The 21,291-nt window shown below is 41.7% G+C and overlaps 1 protein-coding gene across 10 annotated transcripts in view; it reads right to left on the reverse strand.

Moving 5' to 3' along the window:
• The window catches only part of DENND1A (DENN domain containing 1A), a 406,341-nt gene that overhangs the window by 144,605 nt on the left and 240,445 nt on the right, over nt 1-21,291 (reverse strand). For all 10 annotated transcript variants that reach the window (XM_075015674.1, XM_075015669.1, XM_075015672.1 and 7 more), the window contains exon 11: nt 2,545-2,590. In XM_075015674.1, the coding sequence (XP_074871775.1) occupies nt 2,545-2,590 (46 nt within the window). The remainder of the gene's footprint in view (nt 1-2,544; nt 2,591-21,291) is intronic.

Below are 21,291 nucleotides of genomic sequence, written 5' to 3' on the forward strand. Positions count from 1 at the left end.
GGTCCCTGAGACATCAGATATGAAAGATCTTGAAATTTAGGAAAAGTCCATCTCTAAATCTGTTGGGTAAGTCCCATTTTTAGCATTCTGTACATTTGGACACTGAATTTGAACTTTCTGATTCTCCCACTGATCTGTTTTTTATATCATTTTATCCCTCCTTAGCCTTGATCACACTTGGAAATAAAACAGACAGAGGAAATAACAAGAAAGCCTATAGTAAAACTGCATGCCTTCCCTCTAGGGCTACCACAAAACTTTAAGGGAACAGCATGAATAAATCTCTAGAAACATGGAAAAGCCTATAAACTACAATAGAAAAACAACATTTACACATTGGAAAGTTTTCAGACTCACAAAAATGGCTTTGGAGAGGTGATTCCATCATTTTAATTTGGGGAGCGGGAGAAGAATCAACAATTAAAGGCTCTGATGTAATGATAGTGATACTTCGTGCCTGCATAGAACTGCATGCGTATGAACTTCAGAGCAGAAATTTATTACCCCCATCTTACAGGTGGGAAAAATAAGACACAGAGACTAAGTAATTTGCTTAATTAGTTAAGATCTGAATTCCTGAATTATTGATTTCCAGACACAGACTTGTTCCATCCAATCACACTGACTCCTTGCCAATTCCTGCTTGCCTACTGTGCAGGATACAAACTTGTTAACCTCCTGTAGGAGAGGGTTTACTGCAGCACTCAGTTTGATGTTAGTTCCCATATCCCAAGAGTGAGCACATATGGGCCAAGAGTTGAAGTGCAGTTCTTATCTAAAATGAGGTTTTAACACAATAATTCATGTATTATTTGTACTTTTGAAGTTTAAAATTAAGTTTCCCAAACTATACTTGAATCAAGTTTAAAATCTATTAAAATCATGAATGTATTGTTTTACACCATAAGGGTTAATGCTAACAGCCACACTAAAACCATGATCATGCTCTTAATGATGCTTTGTAGTGTGTTGTTAATATCTGGTAGCCAAAAAAAGCAGAATACAGCAGAAAGATCTCCACAAGGTATATAAAATCCTATAATCCCAGTAGCCTAGAACTTCAGCATTTTCCATGTAAAAAGGCTCAGTACTATATTTTACCATCGTAAAAACACAAAACAAAAACAGTACCCTACTAAGCCAATGACCAAACTCAGTTTTAGATTCCCAATTCAAGTTGTTTATCAACTGGAGAGATGGAGTTCACAGCCCAGATAACAGTTTGCTACTTTTAAGCAAACAGCTTAAACATTAAACATCTTTAAAATGTAGCAGTTGTCATAGTATTTGTCTGACTTGTTTCTGCTTAATGCAACGTAGAAAAATTGCCCAGAAAATAATTTTTGTACAATATGACTGGAATATTCTGAGAGTTTAGTCTCTTAAGAGGACACTAGTCTGGATGATTATTGCTGAGATATTCGCAGAAGAGACATATGTCTGCATGGGAAAGTTACCAGTTTTTGATGTATATTCCAAATGTTCTTGAAAACCTACATCAAAAACTGGTAAATTTGCCATACAAACACAGTGCATGACTAAGTGATTGTATGTTTTAAGATACTGTACACAAAATAGCCCAAAATTTCAACTCTGATGTTCAAATTTAGTAACCTAAGTGGGCTGATTATCAAAAGGTGTTGAGTATTAAGGCACCAATTTGAAAATGCTGACCTGTTCAGTTCTATTTTCCTAGCAGTAAAAACAGAATCCTCTTACCTACCCCCAAGGCATGTACCTTTCACCCTGGCCCTGTTAAACAGCACTCATGACTAAAGACCAACTATTCAAAGCAATCTAAGTATGTACAGCTGTTGAAGCTGTGTTGGTCCCAGGTTTCAGACAGAGACAAGGTAGATGAGGTAATATTTACTATTGGTCCAACTTCTCTCCAATAAAAGATATGACTTATATCCTTTCTCTCTAAAACCATCTAAGTAGCATCTAGGAACTTCTGCAAATATTACTCTATGACTAGGATTTTCAAAGGAGTACTATGTTCTGCATCATCCTATGGAAAACAGTGGGAGTTGCATGATTTGCTTCCATGGATTCCTTTGAAAATTACAATCCACAACGCCTGGAGATTATTTTCAGTTGTTTAACATGTTCCTAAATCCTGTAAGAGAGGCAGGTTTTTCTTATTGATGGGAACAGCTCTGCTTGTGGACCTATTACTTTGAGCTTAGAAACTATCACCAAATCTATAAAAGCATAAAAATGGCAAAATAGAGATGGTCAATACTATTGTTAAAAAAAAACAAGTTCAATCTACTCAGAGTCAAATTCAATAGTAGTACATTGATTAAATGAAACAACAGGGTTCATGTTATATGTCTGTATTGTCTTTCACGTACACATGCATGTGCTGGACTCTGACCACTGAACTGAAACTATAGTGGACAAGCAACAAAATTAGATCTCTGGGATGCAAACATTTCGGCATGTTAAGTTTAAGACAAACTTAAGCATGTGCGTGTTTGCAAGAGCAGGGCCTAAATCATAAAACAAAAATTGTTCTGATGGATGAGGGGAGAGACTTACCTCCATTAAACTTAAATGTATTCCAATGAGGTAGGGCATTGGGGCACTGTAATGAGAAACAAACAGTTTATTTATATTTGCATAATGCTGGAGATTATAACACACACTTAAAAACAGTTGTAAAATAGGCTTAAATTTTATTTAAGAATTCAGATACAACATTCAACTAACCTGAAAAATGTTAACTTTATTTTGAAATCCCATTGCTTAATTTTAAAGTCACTATCTCTAATTTAATAATTTTCCACTGCAGCTTTCAAGGTAAAGTTGTCATTACTAAAACAAAAATAGCAGTTAAAGGAGGAAAGCTACCAAACATATCATTATTTTATTACAAATACACCCTGAATGACATAATGGACATCTGTGGAAACATTCTTCTTCAAATAATGCCATTTAGAGAGGTCTTCCCCATACAAAACACAATGTGGGAAAATTACTTCTATGCACCACCCCATGGTGTTCTAGAACTGGAAATTGGTGGCAGGGGATGGATCACTGGATAATTACTGGTTCTGTTTATTCCCTCTGGGGCAGGATACTGAGCTAGCTGAATCTTTCATCTGGCCCATTATGACTATTCTTATGATATTATAACACAAGAAGAACTTTCAAAAGTAAACACATGGTTTGCAATACCAGACTTTACTATAGGATCACTAGTCAACATTTTGTCATTTCATCCTCATTATCATCAACAACAATGGGCTTAGCACCTGTTGGTGTCTGATGCCTCTTCTCACTATTTCCTTCCATCTTTCCCTGTTCAGCGTGGAGTGGCTTAGTTTCTGTAGACTAGCTCCACACCAATCTACTATATCATCTATCCACTCTCTGTTGGGTCTGCCTCTCCTATTTGAGTTGTCCAGTATGCCAAACACCAGGGTCTTCTTGACTTTTCATTTGTCGTTCATTCTGCAAATATGCCCGAACAGCTGTAACTTCTGTTGTATAATCTTCTGCAGTAGGTTCTCTTTCGGCTGTATCTTCCTATATAGTTCCTCATTGGTCACCTTCTGCATCCACCTTATTCTCAGGATCTTTCTAGGACAACTTCTCTTGAACACCAAGTTTGTGGATGACACCAAGCGAAGGGGAGAGGTAGATATGTTGGAGGGTAGAGATAGGGTCCAGAGATACCTAGACAAATTGGAGGATTGGGCCAAAAGAAATCTGATGAGTTTCAACAAGGACAAGTGCAGAATCCTGCACTTGGGATGGAAGAATCCCAACCACTGTTACAGGCTGTGGACTGACGGGCTAAGTAGAAGTGCAGCAGAAGAGGACCTGGGGATTACAGTGGATGAGAGGCTGGATATGAATCAACAGTTTTCCCTTGTAGCCAAGAAGGCTAATGGCATATTGGGGTGCATATTAGAAGCATTTCCAGCAGATCTAGAGAAGTTATTATTCCCCTCTACTCAGCTCTGGTGAGGCCTCATCTGGAGTACTGCATCCAATTCTGGGCGCCCGCAGTATAGAAAGCATGTGGACTCACTGGAGAGGGTTCAGCAAAGGGCAGCAAAAATGATTAGGGGTCTGGAGCACATGACCTATGAGGAGAAAGGCTGACAGATTTGGACTTATTTAATTTGTAGAAGAGAAGACTGAGGGACAATTTGATAAGTGTCTTCAACTTTCTGAAAGGTGGGGGCCTAAAGAGGATGGAGAGAGATGCTCTCAATGGTGACAGAAGACAGAACACGGAGCAATGGTCTGAAGTTACAGAGGGAGAGGTGTAGGTTGGATATTAGGAAAAAGTATTGCACCAGGAGCGTGGTGAAGGAATGGAACGTGTTCCCAAGAGAGGTGGTGGAATCTCCATCCCTAGACATTTTTAAGTCCCTGCTTGACATAGTCATGACTGGGATAATTTAGGTGGTGTTGATCCTGCTTTAGGCTGAGGGCTGGACTAGACGACTGGACCTGTTGCACAGGCTCTGCCTGGACAGTTGGGGTGAAGAACCTGTTCTGGGCTGTATGCTGCCATGCCCCTTCCCACTTCCCTACCTAAGTGAACAGCAGCACTGAGAAGTGCTGCCTGGAGAGACTTTTCCCCTGCCATTTTGATTGGCTGCAGTTGGCAGTGGGAAGGAAGTGATGCGGGAAGCTGCATCCCCACTTTCACCCAGTTCCCTTCCCATAGTCTCCTTCTGCACTCTCCCTCCTCCCCAGATACCACAGCCTGGAAACCAACTCCCCCCCACCAGCTTTTCATTTTTACCTCCCACCCCAGAACCTAGGAGAATATGGATAATTTAGCTCCTGTTAGGGGTACTTTCTTGATAAACTGATGATGTTGGGGACTTCATGTATAGCGTCCATGTAGTGGTTCCAGCGCCATGGTTTATCCAGCAGACAATGTTCTATGGATTGGAGTGAATTACACCAATGCCACGCTTTTTGTATTTGTGTTGGATGGCTGTAGCCAATTCTTATATGATCTCAAGATAGGTTTCATGATTTCTTCTCTACAGGGTGTGGTGCATGTTAATTTCTTGCAAAAGGCATTCACTTCTGGAATATGTGAAGTGAAGGAAATTTTTCTTCAGTTTTTCAGAAGTCCTCCTGCCGAACTATACAGAATATTTGGAGTCATATGTTGTGGTCAAAGGGATGATGTTTTGCTTCTTGCATTTGCTTGTGAAACAGGTGTTATTGTTAAGTTTTGCTTCCTTGTCATAACAGATGAAAAACCTGCAGATACCTTGCCACTCCTACAATGATCAATTTCACTCACAGAACACCTTGCAAGATCCATGGGTCCCACACTCGCCTACCACGACTTGTAACATAATTCACCCAGGGCACTAAATGCCCCAGTAACAACAACCAAGCAATCACTATGCAAGCAAATGAACTCACACATAAAAATTATAAAAGACAAAACACCAGAATACCTGTAGGCAAGTACATATTACAAAACAATCACTGACCTCAAAGAAAACTGGCACAACACCTTCAAAAGACATGCCTGAAAGGTTAACTATATGGCTTTGCTACACACCAAAAATCATGGCCTTAATAAAGACACTGGATATATGACTTATTACAACAATCCATAACCTGTTAACCCTCCTTTGTGTTCTTTGACTGCTGGGATGCTAACAGACCATTTCATCTTGAATCATCCCTTAGAATACCTGTTAATTACTGAGGCTGAACAAGCTGTTCTACCTTGTATTTAGCTGTGACACTCAGAACACCTTTTCCAGACTTGAAGAAGAGTTCTGTTTAGCTCAAAAGCATATCTGTTTCACCAACAGAAGTTGGTTCAATAAAAGATCTATTACCTCCACCACCTTGTCTAATATTATTGGACCAACATGGTCCGAATAACATAGGCCCACATTTTACCAACAAAACAGTGTAAAATGATAGTTTGATTTTGAATATTAAATTCTTGGAAATTCAGTAAAATTTAGTTCACCTTTAATCCTACATAAAAGTGAACGAAACAGTAGTTAATTAATTTAAAATAATCACTATATTGCCATCTTATGAAGAATAGCCAGAACCTCAGAAAAATGTAGCATGGAAGCATTAAATGAAAATGCTATTAAAATCTTTTGCATTACAGCTTTGTATAACAAGGGATCTTGCTTTAGTCTAAAAACAACTTATTTGTATGTTGATCTCATTCCTTCATATTAGTTTAGTACCAAAAGGCCACATCACAATTGTTGTCCTATTGTGTTGGGTGCCATAGAAAAACAGATAAAGGCAGTGCCTATCTTGGGCAATGTAGAACCAAAATCTCTGATTACCTTTTAAAGAAAAAAGAGATATGAATTTTCAGTGTACTACAGCAAAACACGTAGATCTCATTAAAGTGCATGTCACCAAATTTTAGGGACCAGTAAGAACACTCCTGTTTTTCCCTTTTGTCCCAAAGAAGTATCTAACAGCAAGAGAAATTGCTACTTTAGAAATGCACTCCGTGAGAATTCTGGGGTTCATGCTTCACTGATCAGCAATCATATTTGAAATCACTAACAAAATAATTATGTTAGTCTTTAAAGTGCTACTGGACTGCCTTTTTGTTTTGATAGAATATAGACTACCACGGCTATCTCTCTGTTACTTCTCTTGTACGTTGCAACTTTTGCCATATTATTACTATATGGTGTGTACAGTGAAGTTCAAGGCTTATATGGGAATTGTCCAATTGAAGAGTATTTATTGGTCATTTTGCGTGTTTTTAATTCCAGGAAATAGGTATTTCCTTTACACATACTGCATCTTTTTGAATGGCCACATTCCAGGGGCAAGGAAACACCCAACAATTTTATACTCAAAGTGTAAACCATCCGTTTAGTTGCCAGCTGCAGAAATGCTCAACTTCCTCGTGCACCTAGCTGTTCTGTCGCAGCCCTCTCCAGTATACACTAAAATGAATGTGTTTCTAATTAAGTAGTTTCAAGAGCATGACAGCTTTAATGTCAAAAATACAAAGTCTGAACCTCGGCAGGAAGTCTTAAGACTGCAAACATCTCATCTTGTGGAACCTTGGCTACAGAAATGAAAGGAAGCAGGGAGGGTGTACTATTCCAAAACCCTGGCCATTTATTAATGTGTCCAGAAGCACAACCTGTCACAAACCATAGAAAAAACTGAAATCTGTAGAAAGTTAATTAAAGATTAAAAGTCAATCTTTCAACCTTCCACTGTTAATCAACAAATGGACTAGGGAGAATAATATGTTTAATAATGTCAGAACTGCCAGAATCAAGTGCTGACAAGTGAGAGTCTAAGAAGCTGTAAAACAGATATGGCCTGAGAAATCTGTAGTTAAATAACTAGTTGATGGACTGCCTAACCAGCTTATTAACATGAGTGATCTAATTTAAAAGAAATATAGCACTTAAACATGTTAACCGTACAGGGGTGGGGGCATACAGAGATTGGATAATAAAAGGTAATGTTATTTATTATTTGTAGTGCTAAAGTGCCTACAAGCCCAAGCTATGGTACCAGATGCCATACAAAAACAAAGCAAAAAACACTGTCCCTACCCCAAAATTTAAAATTTATTTATAAGACAAGTGATAACAGATGGATGCAGATGTAAGTGTCATGAAAAAGGAGATTTTAAATGGGGGGTGGGTATTAGAAGTGGATAAGGTTAGTTTTGCAGATGTTTACAGGGAGTTCCTCCCTAGCATGTGGGACAGCACCGGAAAAGACAAGATGATTGCTCCAATATTTAAGAAGTGGGTGATGAAAGCTGGCACAGTAAGTGAACTGGAAGAAGCAGCCAACATCTCAAACGTGAATGAGAGACAGGATTTGGATAGGTCATGAGGAACCTTGAGTGTAAAGGTAAGTAGCGTATGTTTGATTTAACAGAGAAGGCAGAGTATGTGGAGGGATTCAAAGTACAGCAATGTGTCCAAAACAACAGACTAGTAAGTGATCTTTCCAGCAGCATTCCAGATGGACGTGAGTGAGGCCAGGTTTCATTTGTCAAGGCCAGAGAGAAGGCTGCTGTAATAAAGACACAAGATAAGAGCCTGGATAAGAATTTTAGCAGAGTGAATAGACCAGAAAGGCTGTATGTTACCAATAGTATGCGGACATACATGACCTGATTCAGGCTGGATGGATGCGCGGACCCAGAGAGAGGTTCAAGTACAAAATGATGACCAGGTTACAGGACCGGGATACAGGCAACATGATGGCGCTGTTCCTAGTGGCTACATCTACACGTGCCCCAAACTTCGAAATGGCCATGCAAATGGCCATTTTGAAGTTTACTAATGAAGCGCTGAAATGCATATTCAGCGCTTCATTAGCATGCGGGCGGCAGCTGCGCTTCGAAATTGACGCTCCTTGCTGCCGCGCGGCGCGTCCAGACGGGGCTCCTTTTCGAAAGGATGCCGCCTACTTTGAAGTCCCCTTATTCCAATGAGCTCATGGGAATAAGGGGACTTCGAAGTAGGCGGCATCCTTTCGAAAAGGAGCCCCGTCTGGACGCGCCGCGCGACGGCAAGGAACGTCAATTTCGAAGCGCGGCTGCCGCCCGCATGCTAATGAAGCGCTGAATATGCAGTTCAGCACTTCATTAGTGAACTTCGAAATGGCCATTTGCATGGCCATTTTGAAGTTTGGGGCACGTGTAGACACGGCCAGTGACTGAGAAAGAAAGGCGCACATAAGGCTTGGTGAGATGGAGGGACAGGGGCAGACATGGTTAAGAGCTCTCTTCTAGTCTTGTTGGGCTTATGCTGGTAGACATCCCTGAGTACAAGTCAGAGAGAGAAGCTTAGATTTTAGCCTACAGACAGACAAGTATGAGTACAGAGGTAGATCTGAGCCCCTGGCAAGGAAATTGTAGTTGAATTTGTGTCTGCAGATATGATTACAGAGGTAAGTTATAGAGAGAAAAGAGAATGGGATGAAGGACAAAGCCTAATGGAACCCACACAGAAGGTTGCAAAGAGGTTGAGAAAGATCCTCTGAAGTAGCAATTAGAAAAGCACAAAAACAGATACAGAAGCAAAAGGAGGACAAAATTTCAAGCGAATAGCTCACTGCATCAAAGACAACTGATAGGTCAAAAAGGATGAGGATGAATTACTGGTTCCAAGCTTTGACGAGAGTGGTGGAAGCAGAATTGGAAGGAATTTAAAATGGAACTTCAAAAGAGGATCTCCAGACTGTAAATAACATGTTCAATGGGCACAAACTAAATGGATATAGGCCAGTAGTTGGTAAGAGAAGCTGGGCTGAGGATAAGGGGCTTTTGGTTAGCTTTTAATGTTCTAGAAACTACAGCATGTTTGCATTATGAGTAGACTCAGAAGCGAAAGACATGTCCTGGATGTGAAATAAGCCCTTTCCTGTGAAATCTGACTCTCCATACTGTTAGGAGCACCCATGCCCAGGGGCTCCTAGTTGCAAGTCCCAGATGAACTGGGGAGGAACAAGACTTGTTTTCCCTTGCATGGCTGCGCTCACTCTCAGGGGAAGATCAGACTCACCTCAGAGTGTCTCCCACTGAATCTCTAGGGTTGGGCAGTAACCTGGAGGATCCTATAGCAGCAGGATGCTTGTGGAGGCGGGTCTGATCTCTCACTATGGCCCAGCTGCAGGCTCCTATTGTGAGTCCCTGCTGGACTCGGGAGGGACAGGACTTCTTTTTCACCAGCATAGCTCTCTGGGTGGGGCAAGGAGGGTCAGACTCACATCTGGTTATCTTTTGGGCTGGAACCCCCACAGTTACAAACACTGTGAAATTTCAGATGTGAATATCTAAAATGTGGAAGTGAACATTTTAAAAAACAACAATAAATCCTGTGGCACCTTCTACACTAATAGATATTTTGGAGACATGTGATAAAGCAGGTCTTTGCTCACAAAAGCTTATGCTCCAAAATATCTGTTAGTATATAAGATACCACAGGACTTCTTGTTATTTTTGAAGATACCAACTAACATGGCTACCTCTCTAATAAAAACAAAAAAGCAGTCAAGTAGCACTTTAAGGATGAACAAAATAATTTATTAGGTACTGAGCTTTCATGGGACAGACCCACTTCTTCAGACCATAGCCATACCAGAACAGACTCAATATTTAAGGCACAGAGAACCAAAAATAGTAATCAAGGTTGACAAATCAGAAAATTATTATCAAGGTGAGCAAATAAGAGAGCAGAGGGGCAGAAGATGTGGAAGGGGCCAAGAACTGGATAAAGCCAAGTATGCATAAGCGTCCCTATAATGACCTAGAAAATTCCAACCATATGTTAATGTGTCAAATTTGATCATAAAAAAAAGTTCAGCAGCCTCTCTTTCCAAACTATTGTGAAAATTCCTCTACAGCAAAATGCAAACTTTCAGATCATTAACAGAATGGCACACTCCATTAAAGTGCTGGCTGACAGGTTTGTGAATCAGGAGTGTTTTTATGTCTGTTTTATGCCCATTGATTCTTTGTCTAAGAGAGTTTGCAGTCTGTCCAACATACAAAGCATCTGGGCATTGTTGGCACATGATGGCATATATGATGTTAGTTGAGGAACATGAAAATGTGCCCGTGATTCTGTGAATAACCTGGTTAGGTCCAGTGATGGTATCTCCAGAATAGATTTGTGAATAAAGTTGGCAATGGGCCTTGTTGCAAGGAAAAGTTCCAGGATTGGTGTTCCTGCAGTATAGACTGTGGTTGTTGGTGAGAATCCTCATAAGGTTGGGAGGTTGTCTGTAGGAGAGAACAGGCGTGTCACCTAGGGCCTTCTGGAGTGTGGCATCCTGATTAAGGATAGGTTGTGGGTCTTTAATTATGCATTGCAGTGGTTTGAGTTGGGGGCTGTAGGTAATGACCAGTGGTGTTCTGTTCTTGGGTTTTTTGGGCCGATCTTGGAGCAGCTGGTCTCTGGGTATTCATCTGGCCCTGTCGATTTGTTTTTTTATTTCTCCTGGTGGGTAATTCAGGTTTATGAATATCTCTGTTACCACTCTGATAGCTGAACATTTTAAAAGCCTCTGGCTGTGAAACCGAGCAAAATGGAGTGCGAATTTGGTAGGGTCCTAATTACAATGGGGGAAAGCCAGAGGTTAAGCAGAAATACTAAAAGAGAGATAAGAGTAGATACCAGGGAGACGAGGAGATGGCATGGGATCAATGAGACAAGCGGACAGTTTAGCAGAGGAGAGATGATGAGAAACTTCTGTGTATCAGCTTATTCCAAAAAATTATAACCCTTTTCCAATTTTTATTTAAATATTAATATCATCCATCTAAATTACATACGAGAATTGATTTATCGTAAGTGGAAGGTGAACTTTAGTAGCAGGCATTGGTTGGGTATCCAGAACAAACCACAATCAAAGGATGTGGGTGAAAGTCATATGATTCAGACACATGAAAGTTTCTCTCACATTCCAGTTTTCACCTACTGTGGGACACTATGGCTCTTCAAGTCCCACGCCCGTGAATAATAATTGCAGAAAGTCATTTGATGGCAGCTAGCACCTATTATGTAACAGATTAGCAAAGCACTAATTCCAACCACCCTTTTTGCTTAAGCATTATGCATGCCTGGGTCTTTTTTTTTTTTTTTGGGGTATTAAAAGGTTTGCTCATTAACTCACTGTTTCCTACATAGTTTCCTGAGGACAACAGGGTTATTTATATCAAATGAGTTATACAAGTAAATATCAATAAGAGTAGCACTGTGTAAGCATGAATATGGATATTGGGAACTTAATGGCTTCATATCTCCCATTCATTGTCACTGGATTTTTACAGTTTAATTCCTTTCCTCAGGCTAACCAGAGACTCTGCAATTATTTTCCTAAGAAGTAGGCAATTACTAATTGGAGAAGAGGCAGGTGACATAGGACATTTCTGCTTAAGTGCTCTTTTTTTTCTTTTTTTTTTTTAATAAACATACTGCCATTCAAGACAAAATGAAATTTAAAATCTGCTGACATCAAAAACTTACATCATTTACAACTACCTAGGAAACTGTGCAACTTTACTTGATTATTCGAAGCAACTGGGTCATTATTGTCACAAGTCATATTTCCTTTTTTTGTGTCCAATCTGAGGTACAAAAACATAGTTAACTCTTTCCGCAACTGGTATTCTTTGAGATGTGTTGCTCACATCCAGGGGTTGACAACCAAAATAGCAAAAAGAGCCTTTTCTTCTGCAGGAGGTAAAAAACTCAATAATTCAAGAACTACAGGGCATGTGAATAAGAGATGGCCCTTAATAAATAACATCATACCTTACTTTTTGTAACCACTACTTGAAGAACAGTGTGCACACAATGATTTGCAATGAGATACATCTTTACTGCAGGATATTCACAAACTTTTTACATATTTTATTTCCTCACGCTTTACATGTGTGTTTGTACTGCTATTTTCCTGACTTTCACTCCTGAACACACTTTAATTATGCCAATTTTACTTCACGTTTAATTTCAGTTGTTTCTTAAAATGCGTGTTGCCTTTGCAGTAGGAATGCTGCAAACTTTTTTCCTTTTTAAAATCAAGACTTTATTAGAAGCACAATCAAAAACACACAGACAACATCATATCCCACAATGCACTGCACATATTAAAGCAAGAATTATCAACATTTCAAGATTACATATCATTTGCTATTTAGATATGAGCTGTTCTTTGTTGGGCTTTTAGATGTTTGCTGTTTATCAAAAATAATTAGGAGAATCAGGATTTTTTTTAAACTTTGCAATTATATTGTTGGGAGACCTAAAGAAGTCCTTAAAGAGCAGCATGTAGCTCCAGAGCTGCAGGTTGCAGACCCCTGCTCATGTCCATTCCATATTAGGAATGTGTGTTTGCTGCATGCAATGGTGCCAGGTTTTTTACCTGTGGTAACTGTAGGGCTTCAGCAGCTCCTGGAGTGGTGCACATATGCTGTGGTAAAAGGGGCACTCCCAGTCCCCCCCAAACTCAATTCTTTCTTGCTGGAAACCCTGAGAGTGGGGAAGGAAGGTGGGTCATGGAATGGACATGCACAATAAATCTCAAAGAATACTAATTACACAAAAAGGTAACCTTTTTCTTCTTCGACTGGTTGTTCATGTCCATGTCATATTACATGATTCCCAAGCAGTGCCAATGGAGGGAGGTTGGAGTTCATGGATTTGTACATTGCAACACAGCTCTGCTGAACCCAGCATCATCTCTGCCCTTCTTAGTGATGGTTAATGCAGGGGTTGGTCCACCACTGCAGAGAGGTAAGTATTATTAGTGGGTTGGAAACAACCTTTTCCTGGCGATCTCTAGACTGGGAGTATAATGCTGCAGTAAGGGTCACATCCTGAGCCAGATATACTGGACAACACATGTATATGCGGCCATAGCGTCAAGAAGGCACAGACACACTCTGGCCATGCTTTGGTGGAACACAGTGACTCCCACAATGAGCACTCCATCCCCAATGCTTGGAACCTTCCTTATGATAGGAATGCTCTTGCACGGGTTGAGTCAAGCACTGCTCCAATGAACTCTGCACTGCCTCTGCACTGGAAACACCGTAGATCTTTTGTCATTTACCAGCAGGCTCAAGGATCAGCAGGTGGCCCACAGCACCATGACCTCCCTTCAGACTTGGGACTTTGATGAGCCAGTAGTTGAGGTATGGGTAGATCTGGACACTTGATGCCTTACATAAGTGTCTACCACTGGCATGCACCTGGGTGCTGTCACTAGGCTGAATGGGAGGACCACAAACTGTTAGTGGTCGGATCACACCATAAATCGTAGAAAGTGTGTGACCTTCAAAGATCGTTATGTGGAGCTGCGCATCCTTCAAATCAAGGGCAGCATAGCAATCTCCTGGATACAGGAATCAGAGGATGGAGAGCAAGGAGACAACATGGAAATTCAATTTCTTTAGGTATCTGTTGAGATCTTGCAGGCCCAGGATGGGACATAGACCACTCTTGATCTCTGGGATTAAAATGTTCTCTGAATGGAACCTCTTCCACTGCACCCAGTTGCACCGATCCTGATTGAAGAGGCTCTCATAAGAGGGGCCCCTGAAGAGGGACAGGGAAGGAGGATAGGAGAGGGGGAGAAAAGCAACTAGAGGGTATAACCCTGGCACCACCACACTGAGGACCCAGTGGTCTGAAGTTATAGTGGTCTATGCAGAGAGGAAGAAAGAAAGGTAATTATGAGAAAAACTCAATAGATGGATCCTGGGTTGAGTCCAGTAGGTCACCCTTGGGCATATCCTCAGATGCTTGCTTGGTCCAAGGCTTATTGTGGGTCAAGCCTTACTGGGCAGAGAGAAGAGGTGGCTGGCTCAGGCAGCGCTTCTTATGGAGTGATTCTTGGACAGGCTGGCTTCTTTGGCCCTACGATTACTGTAATTTGAACCACTTACGGGCTAGACGGGGGCCCTAGAGTCTTCAGGGTAGTAGAGGGGTCCTTTAGCCCATGTGTCTTACTGTCCATCTGCTCTTCAAACAGGGACTAGCCATCAAAAGAGAGGTCCTGCATCACATGCTGAACCTCCACCTACAGACCAGATAGGAGCAGCCAGGATGCCCACCACACAGAGATGGACAAGGCCATGATGCAAGCTGCAGAATCTGCCTGCTGAGCTGCAACATGTGGCAGCTTTAGCCAGACCTGTGCCCTTCTTCAGAATTGTCTAGAATTTCTTTTTGGACCCTTCAGGAAGCAAAGCCTCAAATTAAGCCATGGGTCACCACATAATATAATTGTAGGGCCCAGGAGGGCTTGCTGGTTGGCAAATCTCAATTGAGGTCTGGAAGACAAATTAACTCTCCATCCAAACAGATCCAGTCTCTTTGAATATTTATTTATGGGCACAGTCCAAAGTTGCCCCTGCCTCTCCCACTGATTAACATCTTCAACCATGAGGGAGTTTAGGGCTGGGTGATCATAGAAATTCACACGACCGTCAGCTGTCACAAAGTATTTACATTCGACCCTTTTAGAATTGGGAGACAAGGATGGGGCTCAAAATTTTCAAACCCAATGTCTCAATTTCCTCCATAATTCCTCAAAATCCATGAAGTATCAATGGCCAGTGTCAGTGCTGAGATAACTAAGATCTATGAGAGGGAAGCGTGCCAGTTCTCCTGTTATGAGGGCCGTTCTTCTCTCAGACCTCACAGTGTTCTCCCTGTCTAAGAGTATGCGAACATTCCATGCACCAAATATAGTCCCTCTTTTCACTGTTTTTCAACCACTGTGAGGGGGAAAATGCCAGATGCAGCATGCTGGCCAGTTCGGTTGGGACAAGAAATTTTTGAGACACCTTCTCTAGTCCCTTCCCTCATTTGAGGGTGAGCAGAGCTGCTTCTAAAAAGGCCAGATCAGTCACCTGGGATGTTGCCAAACTCCTCCATTGTCTGGGGATCAGAGTCGAGCAACCAAAGTCCACAGGCCATCTATGTGCAGATTTGGAACTACAACGCCCAGCAATCACCTCCAGCTGTCGTTTCACTCCTCTTCCACCGCTGCAAGACTTTGAGGTAAACAGAAGATGTAGAAGGATAAAGTAGACTAATAAAATAGACCGATCTGAGAGATGCAAATGTGCAAAGAACCTGTGCAAGAGGACATTTAAAGTGGAAAAGCTGTTGCTGAGGGGTAGTTCTACTCTCTCAGCCTCAGAACCCTGGTTCCAGTGGTATGAAAAGTCATCACAGCTGGAGACTTTCTAGGCTGCAGTAGATGGCCATGTGGTCTTTGGTGTCTTGTCATGCCCTTTGCTCTCTGCAGAGCATTGCAGAGCAACCTTTCTGGTCCTTGGGCCTCACTGTTGATCTCATCCATCCAGTCCACCGGATACAACTTCACATGCTGGGATAGGCAAGTCCCTATCTCGCCAAAGGTTTCAGACCTCTTGGCTACCTTCACCTGGTTTAGCCTGCTGGTCGAAGCAGTTTATCAGGGTGTGGCCACCTGGAGCAACAGGTGAGAGCTGAGTGCCAGGTGGGGACCAAAGATGCATGCACTGCTCCAGAAGACACATGGTAAGTCCCCAACACTGGAGGTGTTACCCCTCCCTGAACACCCCATACACCCCAGGGCCACGTGATGGACTGTATTTGTAATGGCTCATCCATTGACATTTCTGTATAAGGAAGAAATTAATGAAAGAGAGAAATTAAGGGGGCAAGGGAAGATTCCTTAGCTAGAGAAGAGTTCTGAAATATGAAGTGGGATGTCTACACACAAGAATAAATTGACACACACCAGACATGAAGAATGTTAACATTCAAAAACCAGTAGGAAAGCACACACTTGAAAGTTGGCATAATTGAGCAAAAAACCTTTCAAAAACAGACTGCACTGAAAAACTCCTGAGCTGGAACTCATATGCAAACTTGACATCATCAGAATGGGTCTGAATAGAGACTGGGAATAGCTAGCTCATTACAAAAAGTAATTTTCCCCTTTAGATATTCTCACCTTCTTATCAACTGTTGGAAGTGGGCCACATCCATCCTGAACGAATTAGCTTTGTTAGCACTGATCTTCAAGATAGTAATGTAACTCTTCCATTTTTGAACGTATATATAAATCCATGCCATCCTGAAGCTTCCACTTTGTGCATCTAATGAACTGGGCAGCAACCCATGAAAGCTTATGCCCTAATGAGTCTGTAAGGTGCCCCAGGACTTGTCGTTCCTGCTGAAACAGGCTAATACATTATCCCTCTGAAATGTCTCAGAAGAGAAGTATTCAGAATAGGACTATAACCCACAAAGCTAGAATTAACATTTTATCAGCAATTAGCAATAACACAATGAACCTACAGTGCCTTTAAGGCATTAGCTTATGCAGCCAGCATAAGTTTTTGAGGACTATGAGGCATAGCATAAGTAAGTGACCCAATAATGAACATATTTGTACAAAAAGCAGGTAACCAGAGAAACACTAAACTAATAGTAGGTGTGGATATTTTAGGCTAGGAATGTTGGCAGATGTTCAATCACAAACTTGGATTGTCAACAGATTGACATACATGATAATAAATTAAAGCATTAGTATACAAACCAGTTGAATAAGGGCACCCTAATATTTTAAGGCTGAGGAAGATAAACATAGACAAAGGAGATGGGCATTTGTATGAATACACTCATCCTTCGCTATACGAGCACAACTGGTTCCCAAATTTCTGCTCGTAGGCAAAAACTCATAAAAGCGACACTAAATTCCCATTAAAATCCATGTAAAAGTCTTCAATTTGTTCCAAGGGCTTGTAACTTGACATAAACCAGTTGAGTTTAGGTACTTTTCTGATGTATTTGAATAGTTTGGCACCAGAAATAGAATGTAGTGTATGTAGAGCAGGGATTTCCAACCTACTAGTCAGGACCCAAACATGGATCCCATTTAAAAAAAAAAAAAAGGAGTCAAGTAGCACTTTAAAGACTAACAAAACATCCATTAGGTGGTAGTTTTCGTGGGACAGGCCCACTTCTTCAGACCATAGCCAGACCTGAACAGACTCAATATTTAAGGCATAGAGAACCAAAACAGTAATCAAAGTTGACAAATCAGAAAAAATTCTAACCTTAATTTAATTCTTGGCTTAATCTAATTCTTGACTTCCCCCCACCCCCAGCTCTCTGATTTGCTCACCTTGATAATTTTTTTCTGATTTGTCAACTTTGATTACTGTTTTGGTTCTCTGTGCCTTAAATATTGAGTCTGTTCTGGTATGGCGATGGTCTGAAGAAGTGGGTCTGTCCCATAAACGCTCACCACCTAGTAAAGTATTTTGTTAGTCTTTAAAGTGTTACTTGACCGCTTTTTTGTTTTGATAGTATATAGACTAACATGACTCCTTCTCTGTTACTATGGACCCCATTAGATTTGTTAAAGGTCACCAGCTGGGCCATTCCCAGCTGCAGGTGGCTGTTAAAAGAACCCATTTGCAGTTTCTTAATACTGCTGCCTCAGGCAGATATCTATCAATAGCGATAACTGCTGGAGATGGCAGCTATCTCTATCACTAGGGATAGCAATTACCTTATGCCTAGGTGCTGAAACCTTAACACTGGGGTTAACTGCTGGGAGCAGGAGGGCTGGGGGAGCCACTCAGCCTAGCAGCCCCAGTGAAGAGGATGCAGGAGGAGGAGGAGGAGTGTCTAAGGTTGGAGCTGTTGAGGGATGCAGGGGGTGGTCTAAGACTGGGGGAAGTTTAAGGCTGTAGGGAGAGTCTAATGCTGGGGGTGGTTTGGGACTGCTGGTGGGGTGTAAAGCCAGGAGCAGTTTGGGGCTGCTGGGGGTGTGCGCAAGCCTTGGGGCAGTTTGGGGCTGCTGGTGGGGTATAAGACTGGAGGGAATGTGGGGCTGTTGGGAGGGTTTAAAGCTGGGGGCAGTTTGGGACCGGGGGGCGGGCAATTAAAACCTGGCTGAGGGTGAGGTCTACAGGGTGGGCAGAAAGTCTAACACAGTAAACCCTGGAGTTACCCAGGGGTTGTTCCTGCAACCCCTGCATAACTCGAATTTTCCTGAAAGGGGAGTGGAACCAGGAACCACCAGGGCTGGTCAGTTTCCTGGCTCCCAGAGTGGCAGGAGCTCAGAACCAGGGGCAGGCTAGTTCCAGTCTCCCTATGGCTTGTGGTGCCGGGAAACTGATCAGCTCATGGCTGGTCATTTTCATGTTCCCGCCATTGCAGGGGAGGGAACCAGGCTAAGAGACTTCTCCCTCTCTTCCTGCAGCTGAAGGACTGTCAGAAGGCTGCATGTCTGAGGGAAGGGAGGGAGAAGGCTTCAGCTGTGGGTCTCTCCACCCCCAGCCAGGGACCCCACAGCTGGAACTGAGCCAGCCACACGGCTGAAGGTCTCTCCGCCCCCGGCCAGGGACACCGCTCATATAAGTGGGGGAAGTTCACTCATACAGGCTACGTCTACACATGAAGCCTACATCGAAGTAGCCTATTTCGATGTGGCGACATCGAAGAATAACGTCTACACGTCCTCCAGGGCTGGCAACGTCGATGTTCAACATCGACGTTGCGCAGCACCACATCGAAATAGGTGCCAGCCAGCCGCTCCCTTAAAGGGCCCCTCCCAGACACACTTGCACTAAACAGCACAAGATACACAGAGCCGACAACGAGTTGCAGACCCTGTGCATGCAGCATGAATCCCCCGCTGCAGCAGCAGCAGCCAGAAGCCCTGGGCTAAGGCCTGCTGCACACGGTGACCATAGAGCCCCGCACGGGCTGGAGAGACAGCGTCTCTCAACCCCCCAGCTGATGGCTGCCATGGAGGACCCCACAATTTCAAAGTTGCGGGACGCGGATCGTCTACACGGTGCCTACTTCGACGTTGAACGTCGAAGTAGGGCGCTATTCCGATCCCCTCATGAGGTTAGCGACTTCGACGTCTCGCCGCCTAACGTCGAAGTTAACTTCGAAATAGCGCCCGACGCGTGTAGCCGCGACGGGCGCTATTTCGAAGTTAGTGCCGCTACTTCAAAGTAGCGTGCACGTGTAGACACAGCTACAGTGAATAAAGGTAGGTATATATGTTCCTCGTATTAGTGAGTACTCATAAGTAAAGTACTCATTAAACGAGGGATGAGTGTATTCATGACAACTACCAGGCACTACAATAGGCCAGGGCACCATGTAAGATCTGGACCTCTGGACTTATTTGGACTGTCAGAGACAGGGTAGGACTTCCATGGATGATCACGTGTCTCTTACTACCAGATCCCCAAACAACGGTCTGAATATATGTACTGAATGTTATAAGGTATTAGCTGAACTTTATAATTGCTACTATCTTTGTATGTAGTTTGGAGCATTTGTGTTATTACTAATTGTGCTAATAAAATTGGTAAAAATGTTGCTTCATCCTGAGTCTGAGACTATATTTCCCAAACACAGAACATATTTATTGACCAATTCTGCATTATTATTGATAATTTTATCTTTACCATCTTGTAACAGACCAATACCATCATCAGGCTATCTTTTGTTCTTTTACATTTTAAAATTTCCTTCTTACCGTCCTTAATTTTGCTGGCCACAGAATTCTCCGTGTATCCCTTTGCTTTCTTTATCAATTTTCTATAATTTCTGTCCTCTTATTTATATTAATTGCTATCAATGTCTCTTTTCTTCCATCAGTTTCTTAACTTCACAGCTGTTTTCACTGCCTCTCTAAATCAGACAGCGGATTTTTTTTTAAAAAACAGCACTACTTTCTTCTTCATTCATGAATTTTTGGGCATCAAGAAAAGTGTTCTTAAATGATTGCCAATTATAACATCCTTCTGTTCAAATTCTTACTCCCACCTCATTTGGCTCATAAGTGTTTCCAGTTTTGTAAAAGTGGTCCTATTAAAGAACAAAGAATATATTGCTGCTCTGGACTTCATTCTGGTTGCGCAATATAAATGTGATCAAGTAATGAACTCTTGCACCTAAGATAACATTCATTTTTTTGTTTTGTGACCAGTTCCTTTTTATCTCTTAGGCTAAGGACTAGTAAATAATTCCTGTGTTGGCTGCAACACTTTTTGAGCTACAATGTGAAATATTTACTAGAATGAAAGCCACAAGCATGTTTTCAGATATTTACAAAAGCTGGAGATTTCTGGCTCCTTTTATTTTTCTCTACCATCTGCTTTAGTTTCTCTTCTGTTAAATTCTTATGTCACAGCTGCAAAGTAAAGAATCAGACAGTAACTGAAGTTAAAATTAAATCAAAATTGAAGACTCAAGTTTAAACATATGTCAGTTCCAGTTAATTTCCCTTAAGATGTAAAGGCCTATGAAGTAACAACATGGCTTTGGAGCAGACAATAAAAAGTGAATGTATTAGTTTTCATGGCTAAAATCACCTTTCTGTGTTCAGAGTCACAAAATAGATGGAAGTTATTTTAGGAAACATATTTATGGCACATGAATTGGTGCTAAATTGATTTATTCAGAAAATTACAGTGTGTGATTACTACTCTAATTAAAGTTCACATCAGGTTAAGATAATGAGTTGTTGTGTTTGTGAATGTGCAATTAGAGTCTTCCTGATAATTACAGGTTTTAAAATCATACTTTTACCTCCCTAGCTTGTTCATTCGTTATAGTTACACACTGAAATGCAGTGAAAGAGTCCATTCAGCCCAGCTCAGCTATTTGCATCTTTATTTTTTTCAAACATGGCCTATGTGTTTGCTTTGTGCACACCTGTGCTCCCAACTGTGGGCCCTGTCTTAGCTCCTTTTAACATGGCTTTGTCAGGAAGTTGATGAATACCTAA

Source organism: Carettochelys insculpta, chromosome 21, assembly GCF_033958435.1.
Source record: "Carettochelys insculpta isolate YL-2023 chromosome 21, ASM3395843v1, whole genome shotgun sequence".
Classification (NCBI taxonomy): domain Eukaryota; kingdom Metazoa; phylum Chordata; order Testudines; family Carettochelyidae; genus Carettochelys; species Carettochelys insculpta.